This window comes from Eschrichtius robustus, chromosome 12, assembly GCF_028021215.1.
Source record: "Eschrichtius robustus isolate mEscRob2 chromosome 12, mEscRob2.pri, whole genome shotgun sequence".
Lineage (NCBI taxonomy): Eukaryota > Metazoa > Chordata > Mammalia > Artiodactyla > Eschrichtiidae > Eschrichtius > Eschrichtius robustus.
Window position 1 is genome coordinate 88725435 of NC_090835.1, and position 20198 is coordinate 88745632.

General features: G+C 41.7%; 1 protein-coding gene across 2 annotated transcripts in view; it reads left to right on the forward strand.

Moving 5' to 3' along the window:
• The window catches only part of RIPOR2 (RHO family interacting cell polarization regulator 2), a 206947-nt gene that overhangs the window by 78624 nt on the left and 108125 nt on the right, over positions 1–20198 (forward strand). Inside the window, exon 1 of one of the 2 annotated variants that reach the window (XM_068557672.1) lies at positions 20061–20152. The exons of the other annotated variant lie outside the window; for it this stretch is intronic. Within the exon in view, the coding sequence (XP_068413773.1) occupies positions 20092–20152 (61 nt within the window). The 5' untranslated portion in view covers positions 20061–20091. Of the gene's footprint in view, positions 1–20060; positions 20153–20198 lie in introns of those variants that run through there. 2 annotated transcript variants of the gene reach the window in all.

Sequence of the window (20198 nt, forward strand, 5' to 3'; positions counted from 1 at the left end):
TAGTCTATTTATTATCCACATTTTAACCAAAGCCATAGATGGTGATATGGGAGACTTACTAGGTAAGCCAAGGCCCAGGTTGTAACCACTGAATCCCCTTCTTTTCACCGCCTGTCCAATGAAGCTCCTCAGAGGGCCGTCTGAATCCACCTGCTTGTTTCTCTCCATCCCATTTCTACTGCTCTACAGGCAACATCATTTCTCACCCAGATTGTTGCAAGAACCCCTTGAACAGTTTACTCTGCCCACACTCTTGCCCTCTTGACATCCACCCTCCACCCAGCAGCTAGAGTAATCTCTCTCCTGCTCAAAACCCTTCTCTGTCTCCTCTGATATTTAGACTACAGTTAAATCTCATTAAAGAGACTCACAAGAAGATGGGCTTCTGTTGACCCTTCCAACTCTAGGACCTTTCACCTCCCACCCACCCTACCCCACCCTTTGTCCCAACCATACATCATTTCTTTCAGCTTCTAGTACATAACATTCTCTCTTTTCTATGCCTTTGTACTGCTACTCTCTCCAGCTTAAATATCTCTACCCCTCCCCCGACTCCCCACTCACAGTTCCCTTCTCCAGTCTATGTCCAGCCTACTCCTCATTCTTCAGGAATCATTCGGATGTCACTCCCTCCAAAAGTCTTTCCTGACCCTCATGGCCCTTGCTAAGAGTTCTCACAGAACCCTATATTTCCCCATGGTAAATAACATTTATTGCATTAAATGGGAATTGCCTACTAACTTCCCCCAACTCCCCAGTTACCAGTTAAGAGACTTAGGGCAAGTTACTTAACCTCTCCATGCTTCATTTCTTCATATGAAAAATGGAGATAAAAAGAGTACCTACCTTGGGACTTCCCTGGCGGTCCAGTGGTTAAGACTCTGTGCTACCAATGCAGGGGGCGCGGGTTCGATCCCTAGTCAGAGAACTAAGATCCCACATGCCGCACGGCACGGCCAAAAGATTAAAAAAATAAAGAATACCTACCTTATATAGCCTTGCTATGAAGATTAAATGAGATAATATTTTTTAAAATTAATTTTTATTGGAGTATAGTTGCTTTACAATGTTGTATTAGTTTCTACTGTACAGCAAAGTGATAATATTTCTAAATCACTAAGAAAAATGCCAGGCACATTACAAGTGCAAGATAAGTGTTTTTTAAAAGTGTTGTATACGTCCCTAGGCTTTACGCCTCAAAAGAGATTTTTAAAATCTTATTTACTGTTGCATTCCCTATAAATATCATTGAATGAACAAGTATATCAATCAATTAATTGATATACCAATTAACAAGTATATCAATTAATGAACAAGTATATCAATCAATTAACCAATCAATTACAGATAACTGAAAGCTAGCTCATATTTTCAAGATCCAGGAGAAATAGTGGATGCTAAATAAAACAAGTTTCCAAGGAAAGCAAGAGAAGATAGAAGCAAAAACAATGGTAGCAGTTTAAATTAGTGGAGAAAGGATAGGTTATTCAAGAAATAAGACTTGGATCACTGACTAACCATGTGGAAAAAACTGAAGTGAGAATTCACCCACAGAATAAAAGTAATTCCGCATGCAACCATGAATTGAAAAAGGAAATCTTAAAAGAACCATGCAGAAACAAAACTCAGTATTTGATCCTGGTGTATGGTAGCTCTCTGTAAGCATGGCACAGAGCGTAATATTTATCATGGAATATTTAACATGGGAAGATGTTCTCTATAAGCTGAGAGCTCTATAGATGAGTTGTGAAGAGTTCAGCCTCTGGAGGAAAACTGCCTCGATCCAAATCCCAATTCCACTGCTTACTGTTATGTAACTTTGGACAGGTTACTGAGCTTCTCTGGGCATCAGTTACCTCATCTAGAAAATGGAAGTTAGCATCATAATACCAACTACACAATGTGTTATGAGAATTCAGTGAGATAATATTCGTATATCACAAATACTATAGAATGATGCCTGATGGAGACTTATTTCCTTGTAGTTTTATATATATGTTTTTAATTGAAGTATAGTTAATTTACAATATTATATTAGTTTCATAGGTATAACACAGTGATTCAATATTTTTATAGATTATACTTCATTTACAGTTATTATAAAGTATTGGCTATATTCACTGTGCTGTACAATATATCCTTGTAGTGACTGAACCTATTTTTATAAAGTAGTTTTATATAAAATTTTGTCAGCTGGTTACATCTCAGAAGTGGGGCTATAGGTATTTTGTTTTTCCTCTTTTTAACTATATTTTCTAGTTTTTCTACAATGAGCATGCATTGCTTTTATTTATTTTTTTAAAGTCTGTATTGAATTTGTTACAATATTGCTTCTGTTTTTTTTAATGTTTTTTGGTTTTTTGGCCGCGAGGCATGTGGGATCTTAGCTCCCTGACCAGGGCTCGAACCTGCACCCCCTGCTTTGGAAGGCAAAGTCTTAACCACTGGACTGCCAGGGAAGTCCCTGCACTGCTTTTAAATTAAGAAAAAAAATTATTTGTAACTTTAAAAAAATATTTTAAAATCTCATTGTAGGAGACTATTTGCAGTCATGCAAAAAATATTCAACATCTATTATAAGAGGAAAAAGGAGATTTATGAAATAGCATTTACAGAATAATTTCCATTGTGTAAAATATTTATTTAAGGTACAGATATATACAATCATGCATGGAAAAAACAAAGAATTTACAACGTTAGCAGCGATTGTCTCTCAGTGTCTGAGTTACGTGTGATTTTTATTTTCTCCCTTGTGTTTTCTTATATTTCTAAATTTTTCAATATTGGTATGATTACTTGTGAAGCCAGGAAGAAAATGTGATTTTTTTTTTTCAAAGAAACAGCATGAACCTTGGTCAGGGAAAAAGATAGGTTTTCATCTGACACAGCAGGGAAGAAGGAATGGGCACAGATTTAAAGGTGGAAGGGAAGGAATTGAAGAGTCACATATGACGGTCTATATTTTCTCTGAAATAGGAAGTAATACAAAGAATGGCTTAAGCTTTGAAATAATTGTGGGGAATGAAAAGGGGCTAATTAGAGATAAATCTTTAAAAAAAATGTGTGAGCTGAGATGAAGGGCTTATGTGTTAAACAAAACAAAGCAAAACACAATAATAGTGTGAGCTGTTTTGCCCCGCACTGCTCAGAAGCGCTGGTCAGGAACTGGAGACAGACTAACCTAAGGCTGAAGAGAGGTAGCAAAGGAAAATACATCATGCATAGGAGAAGGTCTAGAAGGTCACATACCAAAATACCAACTGTGGTTATTTCCAGCTGTTGGGGTTATGGTTGTATTTTTAGTTTCCATCTTTAACCTTATTTATTTATTTATTTGTTTATTTATAATTTATCTATTTTTGGCTGCGTTGGGTCTTCGTTGCTGAGTGCGGGCTTTCTCTAGTTGTGGTGAGCGGGGGCTACTCTTCATTGCGGTGCGCCGGCTTCTCACTGCGGTGGCTTCTCTTGTTGCGGAGCACGGGCTCTAGGCGTACAAACTTCAGTAGTTGTGGCACGTGGGCTCAGTAGTTGTGGCTCACGGCCTCTAGAGCACAGGCTCAGTAGTTGTGGTACATGGACTTAGTTGCTCCGTGATGTGGGATCTTCCCGGACCAGGGCTTGAACCCGCGTCCCCTGCATTGGCAGGTGGATTCTCAACCACTGCGCCACCAGGGAAGCCCCGTTATTTATCTTTTTTACAATTAGCAGATATTGTTTACTGCCACAAAAAATTATTCACATTATTTTTTGGCAAAAGAAGATATAATTATTAAACCACGCAAGCAAATATATAAAAATTAACCCTCCCTGCGGAAATTATCATCCAGAGGGAATCACTTGTTAACATTTTGGCCAACATCTTTTTCTCTAAGCACATATACACACACGTGGTTGATTATGTCACCTATGACCTGCTCTGCAAATCAGAATATAAAGGTCACAACTCTTAATTTTGTTTTTTACTATTTGCTCAAGGCCACATATGCCACATTAGGGGGGAACCCCTCAAGTCCTGTCCAGCCACCAAGTTGTCTAAAAAATCTCAGGGACTTTCTCATTCCCAAGGGCATAAATTTTGCTATCAATGCCAGGAATCGAGGGAATTAGAAAATGTCATCAATCCTATTTATGCTGTTCATTTTGTTGCCACGAGATGTCGCTGTTGAAGACGGGGCCTGTACAGTTCAACAGGTGTGACTCCTCTTGTTACACTGAGGGGTCCTTGCTCACCCCAGTACTCACCTGCCCTGCTAGGGTGTCTCAGCTTGGGCTCCAAAGTTAGAGTTTCCCATTGCCCAGTCAGCACTCTGCCAAGGACAACAATTGTGCCAGGGTGTTTGGGTTCTGAAGACACTGAGGAGAGATAGAAAATATTATTGAGAAAGGAAGGGCCACATGCTGAGTTCAAACCAGTCCTGCTCTGTGTATTCTTAGGTGCTTGTGTTGAGTCCAAGTCAACACCCTCTTCTCAAGGTAATTTTATTCTGGGAGTCTCACTGTACTTCCCCGCTAATTCTAATACCCAGCATTTTCCCCTACTGCAATATCACATCAGCTGTAGGGCTACTAATTATTTACATATGTATACATCTTCCTTTCTAGACAAAAAACTTTTGTAAAGCAGACAGCCTGCTTTATTTATCTCTGTCCAGTGTTGTGCTGGAGCCAGCTCATGCCTGCTCACAAGAGCCAATTGTTAAATTTTCAGAGATGTTGTGAGCTGATTGTTGAAACAGCTATTATGTAAAATTAAATTACATAAATGTACAATTGAATAAATTATATGACAACAAACTTAGTAAGTACTCGAAACTTATCACTTCCTAATTACCCCCGTTTAGCTAATACCTGTGTACTTGAGGTTTTGCATCTACTGTACCTGTAGGGTGGAAACACTATACAATGGCGGGCTCCTGTGCATCTCTTCCCAACTTTGTGTTCAGTGATGCCATCCATGTTGGGAGTTTGAAATCAGCCACGGTGGGAGTATTTACACTATGAAAATCAACAAACACTGCAAATCATCTCCTCCACCCAGAAGCTAGTTCTTTAACTTTTGCAGCATGTCACTGATAGCCTGTATTCCCAGCATCTAGAATGGCAGGGTGCCCAAATGTTGGGTGGATGGATGGATAGATGGACAGATGGACGGATGGATGATGGGAAAGAATAATGGATGAGGGGAAAGTTGCAGAGCCTTGGAGGCAGGAATAACACCCACAAGAGGATGTTAGCTAGGTGGGGTATTTCATATTCTGCTCTTTTCCTTGCAGCCTGCCCAGCCAACAACCTCAGTTGTTCTATTTCCTTCTTTTGTAGGTTTCTCATGTTGTGTTCTTTCATATTGTGCAAAAGAGTGCAATATAGCACAGAAAATGTAGTCATCCTATTTCTGAATTCAATGTTGCTTCATCACATTTCAAAAGAGGCGTACATTTTCCATTCTAGCTCATTCCACTGGAGATAGTGGTGTGGCAATGCACACTGCAGAATACAGGAAACTGCACATTTACCACTCACCACATATTTACAAGTAGATCCAGCGGAAGGTAAGCAGGGGTGGAGTCCTTTTGTGGCAAGGTTATTTTTACCACAAGTTCCGTTCACATGTGCCATCTATCCCAGTGAGTACAAAGAAAAGGGAACTATACAGAAGCAGGGTAGTCTCTGTGTTAAGGACCAGTGAAAATCTTATCCAGAAAGTGCAAGAAGGAAGGAAGGTCTGAACTTTTTCTCACCAAACCTCCATAACGTGCCCTATCATGAAATTTCCCTTATACCAGTTTTTAATGTTTCTACTGAGTCTTTTATATAGTTTTCTTTTAGGGTGTTAAAAAGAGGAGAGGAGGGGCTTCCCTGGTGGCGCAGTGGTTGAGAATCTGCCTGCCAATGCAGGGGACACGGGTTCAAGCCCTGGTCTGGGAAGATCCCACATGCCGCGGAGCAACTAGGCCCGTGAGCCACAATTGCTGAGCCTGCGCGTCTGGAGCCTGTGCTCCGCAACAAGAGAGGCCGCGATAGTGAGAGGCCCGCGCACCGCGATGAAGAGTGGCCCCCACTTGCCGCAACTGGAGAAAGCCCTCGCACAGAAACGAAGACCCAACACAGCCATAAATATAAATAAATAAATAATAAAAAAATAAAAAATAAAAAAAATTTTAAAAAAAAAGAGGAGAGGAACCAGGAAAGAGAACTACAGGGGCAGATGCCTGGGGCAAAGTGGTAGAGAAACATTTATTATAGTTATAAACACCTTGCTTTGGATTTCCTTATTAAACACCACTGAGGGATCCTTTTATGGAAGTCTTACCTTTGTCAATAAAATTTGAAGATACCTCCTCCAGGAGTTGACAGATAACATTGTGTAAAGACATCTATTCAACTGTAAAACTCATGGATTAGCTAATTAATTTACATGAGACAATATCTGTCAGTCCCTCTCTGCAGTACCTGCAGAGGGGTCTGCAGTACCTGGAAGGCAACACAGATCCTTCCAAACATTAAAAACCAAATCAGGCCCTGTGTGATGTTTGTGCCTCCACCCCATATTGGGAAGTGGGATAAAGTTCACTCGCAGGCAAAGCTGTGTTCCCAACCATCCTAACACCAGCAGGTGACCTGGTGACCACCTGCTGCTCGCCCAGGTGTCATTCCACCCGTTAATAGGAACCTTCTAAAATCTCTGATCACAATGAGATTAGAGAACTTCAGGGAATCCATTACTTATCATTTAGAAAATGTCTGTGGAGCGCTGGTTCCCACTGGGCTTGAAATGAAGATGCCAAGGTCTTGCTTGACCTTTGCCTTCTGGGAATCTCCAAGTCTAGCAGGACAGCCTGGATTAAAAACAAATAAATGTGACCTAGATCCTGCAGCTTCAAGTCATATGCTTGCACTGTGTTCAGAGTTCAGCACAGAAAATGAAAGATTGGAGAAATGAGCCCCAGTGCAGCAAACCCTACTCACCCACCCCTGTCCCCTTTGCCTGTTAGATATCTCCACTTTGGGGCTTTGTTTACATGCATATATTTTCTTTTCACGTACATGGAGCAGTTCAGCCATCCCTGAAAAACTTCTCTGGCACGGCTTCCACAATCTTGACTCACTTGCTCTTTGAGAGCGTTTTGACTTGCTCTGGCAACTGTGCCGCGTCACGTGTGCCCTGCTGCCCATGGATCTGTAGCTCCTTTGTCCTAAATCTCCCCATCGATAACTTGAGGACAGTCATACTGAACTCCCTTTCTTACCTCATAGGAAACTCAGAAGAACAAGCAACAGACACTCCTAAATTCCTTAGGAGAAAAGTGCCTTCATTGGTATTAAAATTCTCATCGCAAAAGAAACCATGAGATCCTAGGGGTGTGCAAAAGCTAAGGCAGGGCCCAAATTTTCCTGAGGGTGAGGAAAGGATTGTGGGAGGGGAGGGAGGGAGGAAAACCAAAGAAAGAATCTTGCTTTTAATATGTGCAGTATCAACTTTCTCCCCTCACAGAGTTACCTGGTCCAAACCGGAACTTGACAGAATTATTATTATCAGATAATATCTATAATCAATAATAGTTCATTACTTTTGCAAAAAGCTTTTATTAGATTCTGTCCAGTGAAAGAAACACTACTAGGTGCTCTTCCAGGGCCACCTGGTGCCCAGCTCAGCACCCTGTTCCGTACGAACATCAGGGACATGTATAGGATTCTACACATAACAACCGAGCCATGTGGATGAAGCAGGCAGCTGGTTGCATGTGCAGGTTTTGACACTAGGTCACACCTAGGTTGAGAAGTTGGACAGAGCATAGAACTTCCCCTTCTCCTCCCTGCTGCCTCCACCCCACCCACACACAGTCCTTGACACCTCCTCTTTTTTGTACTTTGTTAAAACTTTGGATGAAATTTTATGAGAAAATATCTCACCCATCATTCTAACATTTCCCAGCAGCTACTCCTTCCAGGGGGTGGGCTGGTGCCCCCCCACCCCTCTCCACATCGAGGGCAAAGAAGACCTGTCCTCCTGAGCTCTTGCTAACCTACTTCTGACCTCTGGGGCCTCTCTTCCACCTCAAGGTGGTTCGGGAAGCCCCTGCCCCATCACCACCCCGGGTTTCCATGATATTAGAAGATGGGAAGTTGACGTTTATACTGCCTTTGGCTTCTGCCAAGTCCATGCTACACTCACCTTCATTTACCCCTGACCCATTTTCTCCAAATTTGCTTGCTTCTTCGCTGACGGAATGACCAGAAAGCTGGCCCAACCGAACCACTTCACAAAAGCTGACTCTAAGGTTACCTGAGGAGCACAGAGACCCTTTCCACTGAGACCCTTCCCTTAGACCCTATACCTTGAGGCTGAACTTTTAAGGATTTGGGTTTATAGCTCCTGGGTACCTCGAGGTAATGGAAGAAGTCTCTAAAATCTGCAGTAGAAACGACTCTCAAAACCTTCCCCCTCATGACAGTTTCATGAGCTTTGTGTTTTGGTTTTTGATTCCTATTTTTTGAAGGGCTGGCTGCTTTCCGCTCACCTCGCACTTGAAGCTGCAGTGCTTTTATCTTCTTGCTTTCTTTCTCCTCCTCTGGTCTCATCACGTTCTCTGGTCAACGCCCTTGTTTATAAGTCTAGGTTCATTGATTCAGCTCTGTTTGTGGTCTCAGAGAGGATGGGTGGCACTTTTCAACCTGTAATCACACCCGATATGGCTCTAGGAAAAGAAAAAAAAATTGGTCTTATGTTGAAGAGGTAAGTAAGAGGGATTGACACAGCTGTGCAGAGATGAAACAAACCATAGACTGTTTTTCACACCTCTCAGCTGAAAAGAAATCAGAGAGCAGGAACCAGAGGGAGCATGACGGAGAGAAGAGGAAAGGGGAGTCCAGTGCCTAAAAATAAAGATCCCTTGGTCATAACAAAGTTTCTCCATGGGCAACCTGAACTCACAATTAAAAGGGAAACTTTTTAAAAATAAGCAGACTGTTCAATAACTCCAAATTCCCATGTGCAATAATTTGAGAGAGACAGAGAGAGCCACCCTTGAGGGGAAGCTAAGCTCATCCCCTCACTGCTTCAGGTTATGGCCATGGTCAAGTACTGTGTTTAGAATCAAAGCAGCTTTTTCTTCTCCTTCTCTTCCTCCTCCTCCTCTTTTCTTTTCTCTCTCTTTCTTCTCTTTCTTCCCTCCTCATCTTCTTCCCTCTCCCCCTCCCTCTTCCTCTCTGTCTCCATCTTCTCCTCCTCTTTCAGCTAGCTTTTTCTTTTAGTTCGAGGGAAGAGACGAAACCATAGCCCCCCTTTTTCCACTGAAGTTCAAGGCTGCTCATTGAACTATAAAGCGTCAGAGCTGGATCACCCTCTTTCTCCACCAGCTTGCTGCTATGTTTTCAGGGAGGGACACAGTGTTTTCAGGGAGGGAAGCAGCTGTCGCTACTCCACTTCTTTAGAGGGGAAAGCTTAAAAGCCACTGTCGAGCTGGTAGATTGGGAACATTGGAAAGCCAGAGTTAGGAGATGGGAACTTAGTCCCTCCTGGGCACGACTGTGCCCTTATTTGGTAGACTGGACACACTGCATTGTCTTTCCTTTTACTCCACTGCTCTGTTTTCACTGATCCTCTTAATTGTGATTTACACTTCAAAACAAAACATTAAAGGAGGAAGGAGCCTGCAGAGAAACAAAGGAGGAATCATGATTTCTTCATCTATAATTCTCCATTTTCTCCATCCAAATAACTCAGTGCATTTAGGTCTTTCTGGGTGCCTGACAAAGCAGGTTTGAAGCTTATCTAAGATGAGCCAGGAACTTGGGAATCAGAGTTTAAGCATGTCAAGGGTTTATCCAGGGCCCACCTCTGCCCTGTAGTGTTCATACAGCACCCAGAGCTGGATTTCTGAATTTCCAGGTGGGCTAAAATTTCAAATCAAGGAGTGTTCTGGATATCTTCCCCCAGAACCTTTAAAAAAAAAAAAAAAATGCAATCTGAAAGTATTTTCCTTCCAAAAGAGAAATGTTCTGCCCTTAGCCTCATGCTTTCCTTTTCTTTCTCTCCCCTCCTTCCTTCCCTCCCTCCCTCCCTCCCTCCCTTCCTTCCTTCCTTGAATGTGGTCTCTGAAAGATCTCTTTCCCCAGATTGTTTTTCTGTCCTCTGTATAGTCAGGGGTCACTGAGACATATCTATTAAAGAGAAGCCACACTGGGAAGAGTTTTCAAAAACATTTGGCCAGAATCAGAGCATAGCAAGTCCCAAATTTCAACTCCTAACTTTCGTTGCTATCCTTGAGGAGAAGAAATTCAGAGGCTAAGAAGAAACCGGTCAAGAGATGAATGGGTCACAACCCACAAAGCTAGTACGTGTAAAGGGATGGAGCTGCCAGGCCTTCCCTCTGCAGATGCCCAGATGCCATGGGCCCCAGCTTCCATATGGGACACCTGATCATGGTCCCAGGTCCTACAGGGCCTGCTGCAGGCCTGCTCCACTCAACGCGGGATCTGCACCAGGGGTTTTTAATTGTCTAGTTTTTGAAACACAAAGTAAATTTTGGGAAACTATGTACCTTTGTATATCTAAACATTTTTATTATAAGTTTTAAAATTTACAAAGGATGCAATTTATGTAATTTAGATGATCATTAACATATTGGACTTTTTAAAAAAGAATTTCTAGTTTAAGATCATCAGTATCTTAGCTCAGTATAAGGCTATAAGTTAGGCAGGTAGGATAAATCGATATTCCAGAAGGACTCTTATCTCATGAAAATCTATCAGGAAACTGATGGCACATTTTATTAAGAATATTAGATACATCCCAGAAGGTGCTGCTGTTCCAACCACACCACAAAGTTTGACTTCAGCCCAAGTTTGGGACAATTTCCCTTCTTATAATGTAAAGTATTTTTATTACATTAAAATAATAATGTAATATATTACATTAAAATAATAATGTAATATATTACATTATTAATAATGTAATATATTACATTATTAATAATGTAATATATTACATTATTAATAATGTAATATTATTTGAAACTCTTTTTTGATCATTCTATCATATTTCTCTGTCAGAAAAAAATATATGTATACATATGGCTTTCTTTTTTTTATCGAGGTATAATTGACATACAATGTTATATTAATTTCAGGTGTAAAACATAGTGATTCGACATTTATATACATTATGAGATGATCACCACGATAAGTCTAGTTACCATCTGTCACCATCTTAAGTTATTATGATATTATTGAGTATATTCCCTCTTCTGTATATTACATCCCCATGACTTATTTATTTTATAACTGGGAGTGTATGCCTCTTAATCCCCTTCACCTATTTTGCCCATCCCCCCACTCCAGTTGCCCACCTCTGGCAACCACCAGTTTATACCCTGTATCTATGAGTCTGTTTTGTTTTGTTTATCTATTTTGTTTTGTTTGTTCATTTGTTTTGTTTTCTTAGATTCCACATATAAGTGAAATCATACAGTATTTGTCTTTCTCTGTCTGACATTTTGCTTAGCATCATACCCTCTAGATTAGTCCATATTGTTGATAAAGGATAAGGTTTCATTCTTTTTTTATAGCTGAGTAGTATTCCATTGTGTATATATACCACGTCTTCTTTATCCGTTCATCCATTGATGGGCACTAAGGTTGTTCCCATATCTTGACTACTGTAAATAACACAGCCATGAACATGGGGGTACATATATCTTTTTGAGTTAGTGTTTTTTGTTTTCTTCAGACAATATCTTCTTGTTGATATTCTCCATCATGAGACATTCTTCTCATATTTAGTTTCCTTTAGTTGTTTGAATACATTTTAAATAGATGATTTAAAGTCTTTGTCCTAGTAAGTGTAACATCCGGGCTTCTTCAGGGACGGTTTCTATTGATTGGTTTTGTTTTGTTTTATGGGCCATACTTTCTCGTTTCTTTGCATGTCTCAATTTTTTGTTGAAAACTGGACAATCTAATATTATATGGGAACTCTGGAAATCAGATTCTCCCCCTTCCCTAGGGGTTTTTATTGTTGTTTAGTGACTTTTCTGAACTAGTTCTATGAAGTCTGTATTCTTTGTCATTTGTGGCCACTGAAATCTCTGCTTAGTTACTTAGCAGTCAGCTAACGTTGGACAGAGATTTCTTTAGATGCTTGGAAACAACGAGTCTTAGCTTTTGCCAAGTGACTCTGTATGTAAGCTGGGACACACCTTCAACACTCAGCTAGGCACTTTATAAGTTTGCCTTAACATTTACTTCCTGCTTCTGCAGAGCCTCAAGATTAGACAGAGGTGAGAGTTTATGGCCTTTGCAGGTCTTTTCTAAGCATGTGCACAGCCTGGTCACGCACACAGCCCTACACATGTTTGGCCTTCTGGATTCCCGGGAATATGTCAGAGCTTTTCAAAGCCCCCTGTGGCCATCTGTTTCCTCAGCTCTTTTTTTTTAATTTTTTTTTTAAGATTCTGGTTCACCTAATGTTTGCCCCCAATTCTTACCACTGCCCTAGGCAGCTTAGTTATTCACCAATTGCTTCTGATTGTTTTCAACAAGCAGGCCCAAGGAAGAGGCTCTTCACTCCGGGCGGCACTGAGTCAAGTTAAATAAAGACAGCCTTGTAAATGGGGTCTTCCAGGGAACCAAAAGACAGGTCATATCATGACAATTTTCTGGGAAAGGGGCTTTAAAGAAGCTCCAAACCCATTGTCTAACCACTCCAGTGACTACCAGTCTGCTGGTTTCACTATATTGTAGGCTCTTGGTTTTCAAGGCTACGACAGAGCTGGGGAGGCAAATCCATCCAGAGCTTTGGTCAGCCTGTCCTTCAGGCTTCCCCAGCACCTGTAGTAAGTGACCCTGAGTGTGGCTTCTACAGTTGAAAGATACCCCTAAAATGGGGGAAGGTGAACAGGAAGACTTCCGAAGCCTCTGGGAGAGCTGTAATCCCATGACGTGGGTGTCTCCTCTTGTAATGTGAAAACAGGAACACCATTAAAATCATGTTCCTTTAGAACACGGAACTAACAAGCCACCACCACCCGGAAGAATAAGGGAAAGGTCAAAAGGAAAGAGGAGACACCAGTCCACATGTTCTACCAACCTCCCAGGATCCTCCTTGCTGGAATCCATCTTGGCTGAGCGGTTCCGCTCGCCACCAGAAAGGACTCTGAGTCAGAATGATTGGCCAGAGACAACCAGAAACTAATCCCATCACCATAAAACCCGAGACTGCGAGCCACGTGGCAGAGCAGCCCTCCTGGGTTCCCTTACCCTCCTGCTCTCCACCCGGGTGCCCCTTGCAGTAAAGTCGCTTTCTTTGTCAGCAAAAAAAAAAAAAAAATCATGTTCCTTTAGTCTCAGCTCCTTGTCCATGGCATTCTGCATTTAGACACATTTTATGTGCATCTTTACAGGCAAAGTTACCCAAAGATAAGCTTATTTCTGGCTCTGTGGTATTTTCACCTTCTTTTTCTTTTTTGATTCCAAACACTCCTCAGTTTCAATTCCTCTCTCCTACTTTGTTCTCCTTTCTGTTTCTAATACCCCTAATTATTTCAGATTCTTCTCCCTGCTCTGAAGTTTTTGTATCTGAAAATTATGTATTTAGAAATACTTTCTGGAGGGAGTGGGAAATTCTCCAGAAATGGGTACAGAGAGAAGGTTGTGAAGCCCATCCTCTATTGAAATGAAAGCCCACATTGGATGATGACATTTTCCCATCAGTGTGACTTCCTCCTCTAAGCACTTCACAGGTGGTAATTTTTTTTCAAAACAGCAAACCATGCAGAAATGTTTAAAATTAATAAATAGCCAGTCATTATAACAAATTCTCATACCACAAAATAATATCACTGTGTTGATTTTCACATGTTCAACACAACACAAGCACAGTCATTTATATATTTACTTAAATGTTTCCCACTGTGCCTGAAATATAGTAGGCATTCATTATCATTTTTCAAATAGACAGATGGATGGATGAATTAATGAATGAATGAGTAAATGAATGAGCACAGGAATGGGCAAGTAAATCTCCTCAAAGCAAGGACTAGACCTTGCATATTTGCATACCTGGTATAGCACAAGGTGGATACCAACTGTTCAGAGTATAAAAACTTTGCCATGTTCCTGTACTTTTGACCTTGGTGAGTTCTGTTGTTAAACTTAGCCCAGGTTATCACAAATCAGCCTTTTATTAAAATAGTTGGCTCACACTGGTTCATCCTTACTTTTGTTCTCTTCCTCAAATCCAAGTATCAGCTGTTTGCCTCAATCACTGAAATGCAAGGTCCTTTAGTTATTGTTCCAGACTCACCTCTCACTGCTTAGTCAAAACTACTCTCTATAACCTACACCCCCTTAACTCCACCTCACCGACTTGCCTAGCTCTGAGCACTGAGTTTCCCTAGCTTTAGTCTTTCTTTTCTAGTATGGATTTGAAGAGGATCAGAATACGCCACCCCAAAATATGCCACATTGGCATTAGGATTGTTTTTAGCTGAAGGCAATTCAGAAATAGCAGACACAGGGCATAAATTTCTCTTTGTAAAAGTGTTCCCCTCTCTGGGGATGGTGGTGTGCTGACCTGGGCGATTGGGATTGACATGTATACACTGATGTGTATAAAATTGATGACTGATTAAAACAAACAAAAAAAAAGTGTTCCCCTCTCCCGTACCAGGAAGAGGAAAATGACTCTTTATCAACTGAAGGCCACTTTTATCACCAGAGATGAGATGAGTCTGCATAACATATCTTTTTTTTTTTCTTTTAGAACAACACCTATTTATTAACTCACAGTTCTGTAGGTTAGGCTTAACTGAGTACTCTGCTCTGGGTATCACAAGACTGATAACAAAATGTCAGTTGGACGGGGCTCTGGGGAAGAAGTTACTTCCAAGTTCGTTCAAATTGTTGGCAAAACTCAGCTTCTTGCAGCTGTAAGATTAAAGTGCCTGTTACCTTGTTGGCTGTCAGCTAGGGGGTCACTGTTTGCTCCTAGAGGCTGCTCTTTGGTCCTTGCATGGGACCCTCTCCATCTTCAAGCCAGCAAAGGTGCATCAACTCCTTACACTTTAGTGTCTCTGTATAACATATCTTATTAAACAACCCTTATCTGTCATACATTTCTTAGTCTCCTTCCCACAAGTCACTACCCCTAAGAGTCCAAACCTCCCCACCTTTCTTTGTCTAGTCACTTCTCCACAACTTATCACTCTTTGTTAAAATAGTATATAGCCCCCAAGTCTAACCACTTCTTTGGGATTTTCACTTCTTTTCTGTGAAGCCCCCAGGCATTATACAAATGTTAATAAAATTTGTATGCCTCTTCTCCTGTTAATCTGTTTTTGTCAGTTTAGCTGTTATTTATATATTTTTTCATTTTGCCCATTTTTGTGATTTATATAAGTCAACTCATATTATTTATATTTTTATGAGACTTTTGTAGTCAACATGATGTTTCTGGAGTGGATCCATATGGATGCATGCATCTGGAGGTCATTCATTTTCCCCCTTAGCCAACACGTCATGCGTATATGCCTTCTCTCTCTAAGGTGATTGTGAACTTTGGGAGCAAGGAACATGTTTTCTATGCTGCTGCTCTCAAGGCATTCTTAGTGGCATTTATGACTTGTTCTTTGAGATTGTTAGCTGTCTTTTTAAAATATCTAAATTGGAGGAGAAAAGACTGAGGAGAATGTCCAGAGGGTTATTGAGATTTTGTACCGAGCACGATGGCGGCTCACTCTCCGCCCACACTGAGGCCTCAGCCCAAGAAATGGCCCTAAACTGCCCTGTGAGAGACTTAATTTAGATAATTACAATTGGGTATGTATGGTGTGCCATGTGCTATGTCAGTTCCTTTACATGAATTATCCTTTGTAATCCTCAAAACAAGCCAAATGAGGAGGTGTGTTAGCTTGCTAGGGCTTCCATAACAAAGCACCCCAAGCTGGGTGGCTTAAATAACCGAAATTAATTGTTTCATAGTTTTGGAGGCTAGAAGGCTGAGATTAAGGTGTCAGTAGGGTTGGTTCCTTCTGAAGAAGGTGAGGCAGAATCTGTTCCATAGCTTCTGGTGGTTTGCTGGCAATCTTTGGCATTCCTTGATTTCTAGATCTCTGCCTTCATCTTCACATGGTGTTCTCCCTGTGTGTGTGTCTGTGTCCAAATCTCCCCTTTTTATAAGGACAACTGGATTTTTAGGGGGCCCGTCCTATTCAAGTATGACTTCATCTTAACCGATTACATCTGCAATTACCCTATTTCCAAATAAGGTCACATTCTGAGGTACTGGGGGTTAGGACTTCAACATATGGACTTCGGTTGTGGATGGGGGAGGGACACAATTAAGCCCTTAACAGGGAGATATTATTTTCTCCATTTGAAGATAAGGAGGTAGGCCTAGCGAGGTTATGTTCACTTGCTGAAGTGGAATGGCTAGGGACGCCGGGGTTACTACCGTAACCTGGTGGTTCTGGGGTGGGAGGAAATGGAGGTGGTGCAGATCCCCAGGAGCCACGGGGATGCTCTGGTGACCCAGATCATTGGCAGTCACTCCATAAAGCTGTTTAGATGAGGGGTAATGGGGTGAGCTTTAGAATTAGTGCAATCTGCCGCTCGCTAGCTATGTGCTCTTAGGAAAGTTATTTAAGCTCTCAGAGTCCCACCGCTTCAGCTGTAAAATGAGATAACACCCACCTTGTGTGGTTATGCAGATTAAAGGGCACAGGACAATGGGTGAGAAACGTAGAGATAATCAGAATTGATACCTATCCTCTCATCCCAGTCACAGCTTATTGCATTTAGCATAATGTCCTTAAGATTCATCCATGTTATAGCATATACCAGGATTTCCTTCTTTTTTTTAAGGCGGAATGATATTCCATTGTATCTGTATGCCACATTTTCTTTATCCATTCACCCACTGATGGACGCTTAGATTACTTTTACATCTTGACTATTGTGAATAATGCTGCAATGAACATGGCAATGCAAGCATCAATTCAAGATCTTGCTTTCAAATTTTTGGGATGTATGCCCAGGAGTAGGCTTGCTGGGTCATATGGTAATTCTATTTTTAATTTTTTGAGGAACCCCCATACTATATTCCACAGTGGCTTCACCATCCTCCAGTTCAGGCCCATTTAAATTGATTTAATTTAGATAAATAAGCACAACCCTTGACCAGAAAAGTCATCTGAGTGGGAATTGGGGTGGGGGATGGTGGTGGAAGGGTCAGAAAGGAGAGGAGCAAAGGCAATCTAGAGAAAGGCTTCAGCTCCAGCTGTCTGCCTCTCAGGGTATTTCTCAAGGGGCTAAGGGCACTATTGGCCTTTAGGGCTGGACACTAAATGCCTCTCGAGCCACTGTCCCATGCATTACAGGAAGGTTACCAAGACATTAAATATCAGTCATACCCCCAGTCATTGTGCAACCAAAAACACTCACCATTTCCAAACTCTCCCCTAAGGATGGTCTGAACCCTGGTTGAGAGCAATTGGAGGTTCCTACAGGCCCCAGGCTACGTACTCTCTCTGGAAACCCCACAGCAGCCGGCGCAGGGGTAAGCCCACTGCTGGTGCTCAAATAACCCTTCGTGATTGACTCACTCTAGAATTCCTCTGTACACATCCTTTCTCACAGCTGGACTTCCCCAGCTCCATTTTCCATACTCTCCCCTGGGAGGAGCTGGTGTAATTTCAAGGTTACGGTTAAGGGAGGAGGGGACATTTCTTAGCTTGGAACGTAGCACCAGGAGTCTCTTCAAAAGCACTTAGGAAAAAAAAAAAAGCACTTAGTAATCCGAGATACCACTACACACCTATTAGAATGGCCAAAATCCAGAACACCAAATGCTGGCAAGGATGTGGGGCAACAGGACCTTTCATTCATTAGCGGTTCGGATCCAAAATGATACAGCCACTTTGGAAGACAATTTGGCAGTTTCATACAAAACTTAACCTACTCTCACCATACAATCAAGTAATCGCGCTCCTTTTTATGCACTCAAAGGAGGTGAAAATTTATGTCCACACAAAAACCTGCACATGGATGTTTATATCAGCTTTATTCATAATTGCCCAAACTTGGAAGGAACCAAGATATCCTTCTGTAGGTGAATAGATAAACTGTGTTACATCCAGACAATGGAATACTATTCAAAATTAAGAAGAAATGAGCTATCAAGCCATGAAAAGACAAGGAGGAAACTTAAATGCATACTACTAAGTGAAAGAAGCCTATCTGAAAAGTCTACCTTGTATATGATTCCAGCTACGACATTCTGCAACAGGCAGAACTATGGAGATAGTAAAAAGATCAGTGGTTGGGACTCCCCTGGTGGTGCAGTGGTTAAGAATCCACCTGCCAGTGCAGGGGACAAGGGTTTGAGCCCTGGTCTGGGAAGATCCCACATGCCGCAGAGCAGCTAAGCCTGTGTGCCACAACTACTAAGCCTGTGCTCTAGAGCCCACGAGCCACAACTACTGAGCCCGTGCTCCGCAACAAGAGAAGCCACCGCAATGAGAAGCCTGCACACCACAACGAAGAGTAGCCCCCGCTCGCCGCAACTAGAGAAAGCCCATGTGCAGCAATGAAGACCCAATACAGCCATAAATAAATAAATAAATAAATAAATAAATAAATAAATAAATAAATAAATAAATAAATAAATAAATAAATTTATAAAAAAAGATCAGTGGTTGCCAGGGGTTGTGGTAGGGGGGGATAAATAGGCGAAGCACAGAGGATTTTTAGGGCAGAGAAACTACTTTGTATGAAACTATAATGGTGGATACATGTCATTATGTATTTGTCCAAGTCCATAGAATACACAACACCAGGAATGAACCTTGGACTAATGTCAACCTTGGACTCTGGGTGGTAATAATGCATCAGCGTAGGTTCCTCAGTTGTAAAAAATGTACCACTCTGGGGGTTGGGGTGTTGATAATGGGGGAGGCTATATGTGTGTGGGGGTCAGGGCGTTATGGGGAACCTCTATTACTTCCTCTCAGTTTTGCTATGAACCTGAAACTGCTCTAAAAAACAAAGTCTATTAATATATGTACATATTTTTAAAACCCTACTCAATAAATAAGTTTGCCAGAAATAAACACCTTGGGCCAACAACTCCCTACCATCAACTCCGTTTGCATTTTCCAAGCTTCTGACGCCCGAGACGTCTTATAACACAAGGTAGAGGGCTGGGAAACCCCAAGTGAAGTTGCAGTATCACTCAGAGATTTGTGTTTGAACCGCCATACAGAATTTAGCACACTTTGGGTGTTTCAATATGGTGATGCCAACCACTGGTACTGACATGACAGCCCAGTGGTTAGTCCTCCCTCTGGGAAGAACGGCCTTCTGAGTTACATTTTCTCCTTTCTGCTTTAGTGATAAGTCTGAAGTATCAGACTGAGTCAGTATTATGAAATGGAAGTCGTTTGACCCAAACGATTTATCCATTTATTGACCATAGATTAATTGAGTCAAAGAGCCTAGATGTGCATTACATTTGGTTTAAGTGTTGGAAATTTTCTAATCCTCAAATGCCAGGGGTTTGCAAAGAAAGAAAAATGCAGCTATTACTGAGTGAAAGAAAAGCTCTGTCCCTCCAGATGCCTGCCTGGGTCTAGCATAGTGACTTGCTTTCCTTTCAGATAAATTGTCATTGAAGCAAAACCAAGATAGAAGAAATGTGAACCCCCTCTCTTTCAACACTACCCATTGTGTTCAGATTCATAAGAAAGTTAAACGGCCGCCTTCCTCTTTAAGAAAATATGAAAGCTGTCGCTTTGAAATAGAATTCATTGCTCTCAGACTTTAAGCGCTATCTGTGTTCAGCTCCAACCGGATCTGCAGCCCCCTTCCAAAACAAAAAAGAAAAAAGTTCTTTCTTCTCAGTGGTGAAAATTACCCCACCTGGAATGCACTCTTCAAAAGGCTCACGAAGCCTGTTCATATGAATGAAGCTGCTTTCTCGAGGGCAGAGGCTGACGCTGCCCTCTTGGGGCGCTTAGGCAACCCGGGAAAAGGAAGTCGCCTCGGGGGGCAGGGTAGCTGCTGAGGCCGCTGCACACGCTGACTGCCGGCTCCAAGATGCAGTATCTAGACTCCAAGGAGCTCCTGATGGATGAAGAGGATGATGTTTTTGGTGAAGGTAAACACGTCATTCTGGCAGGAGCCTTTCTGATCTACTTTGCTTA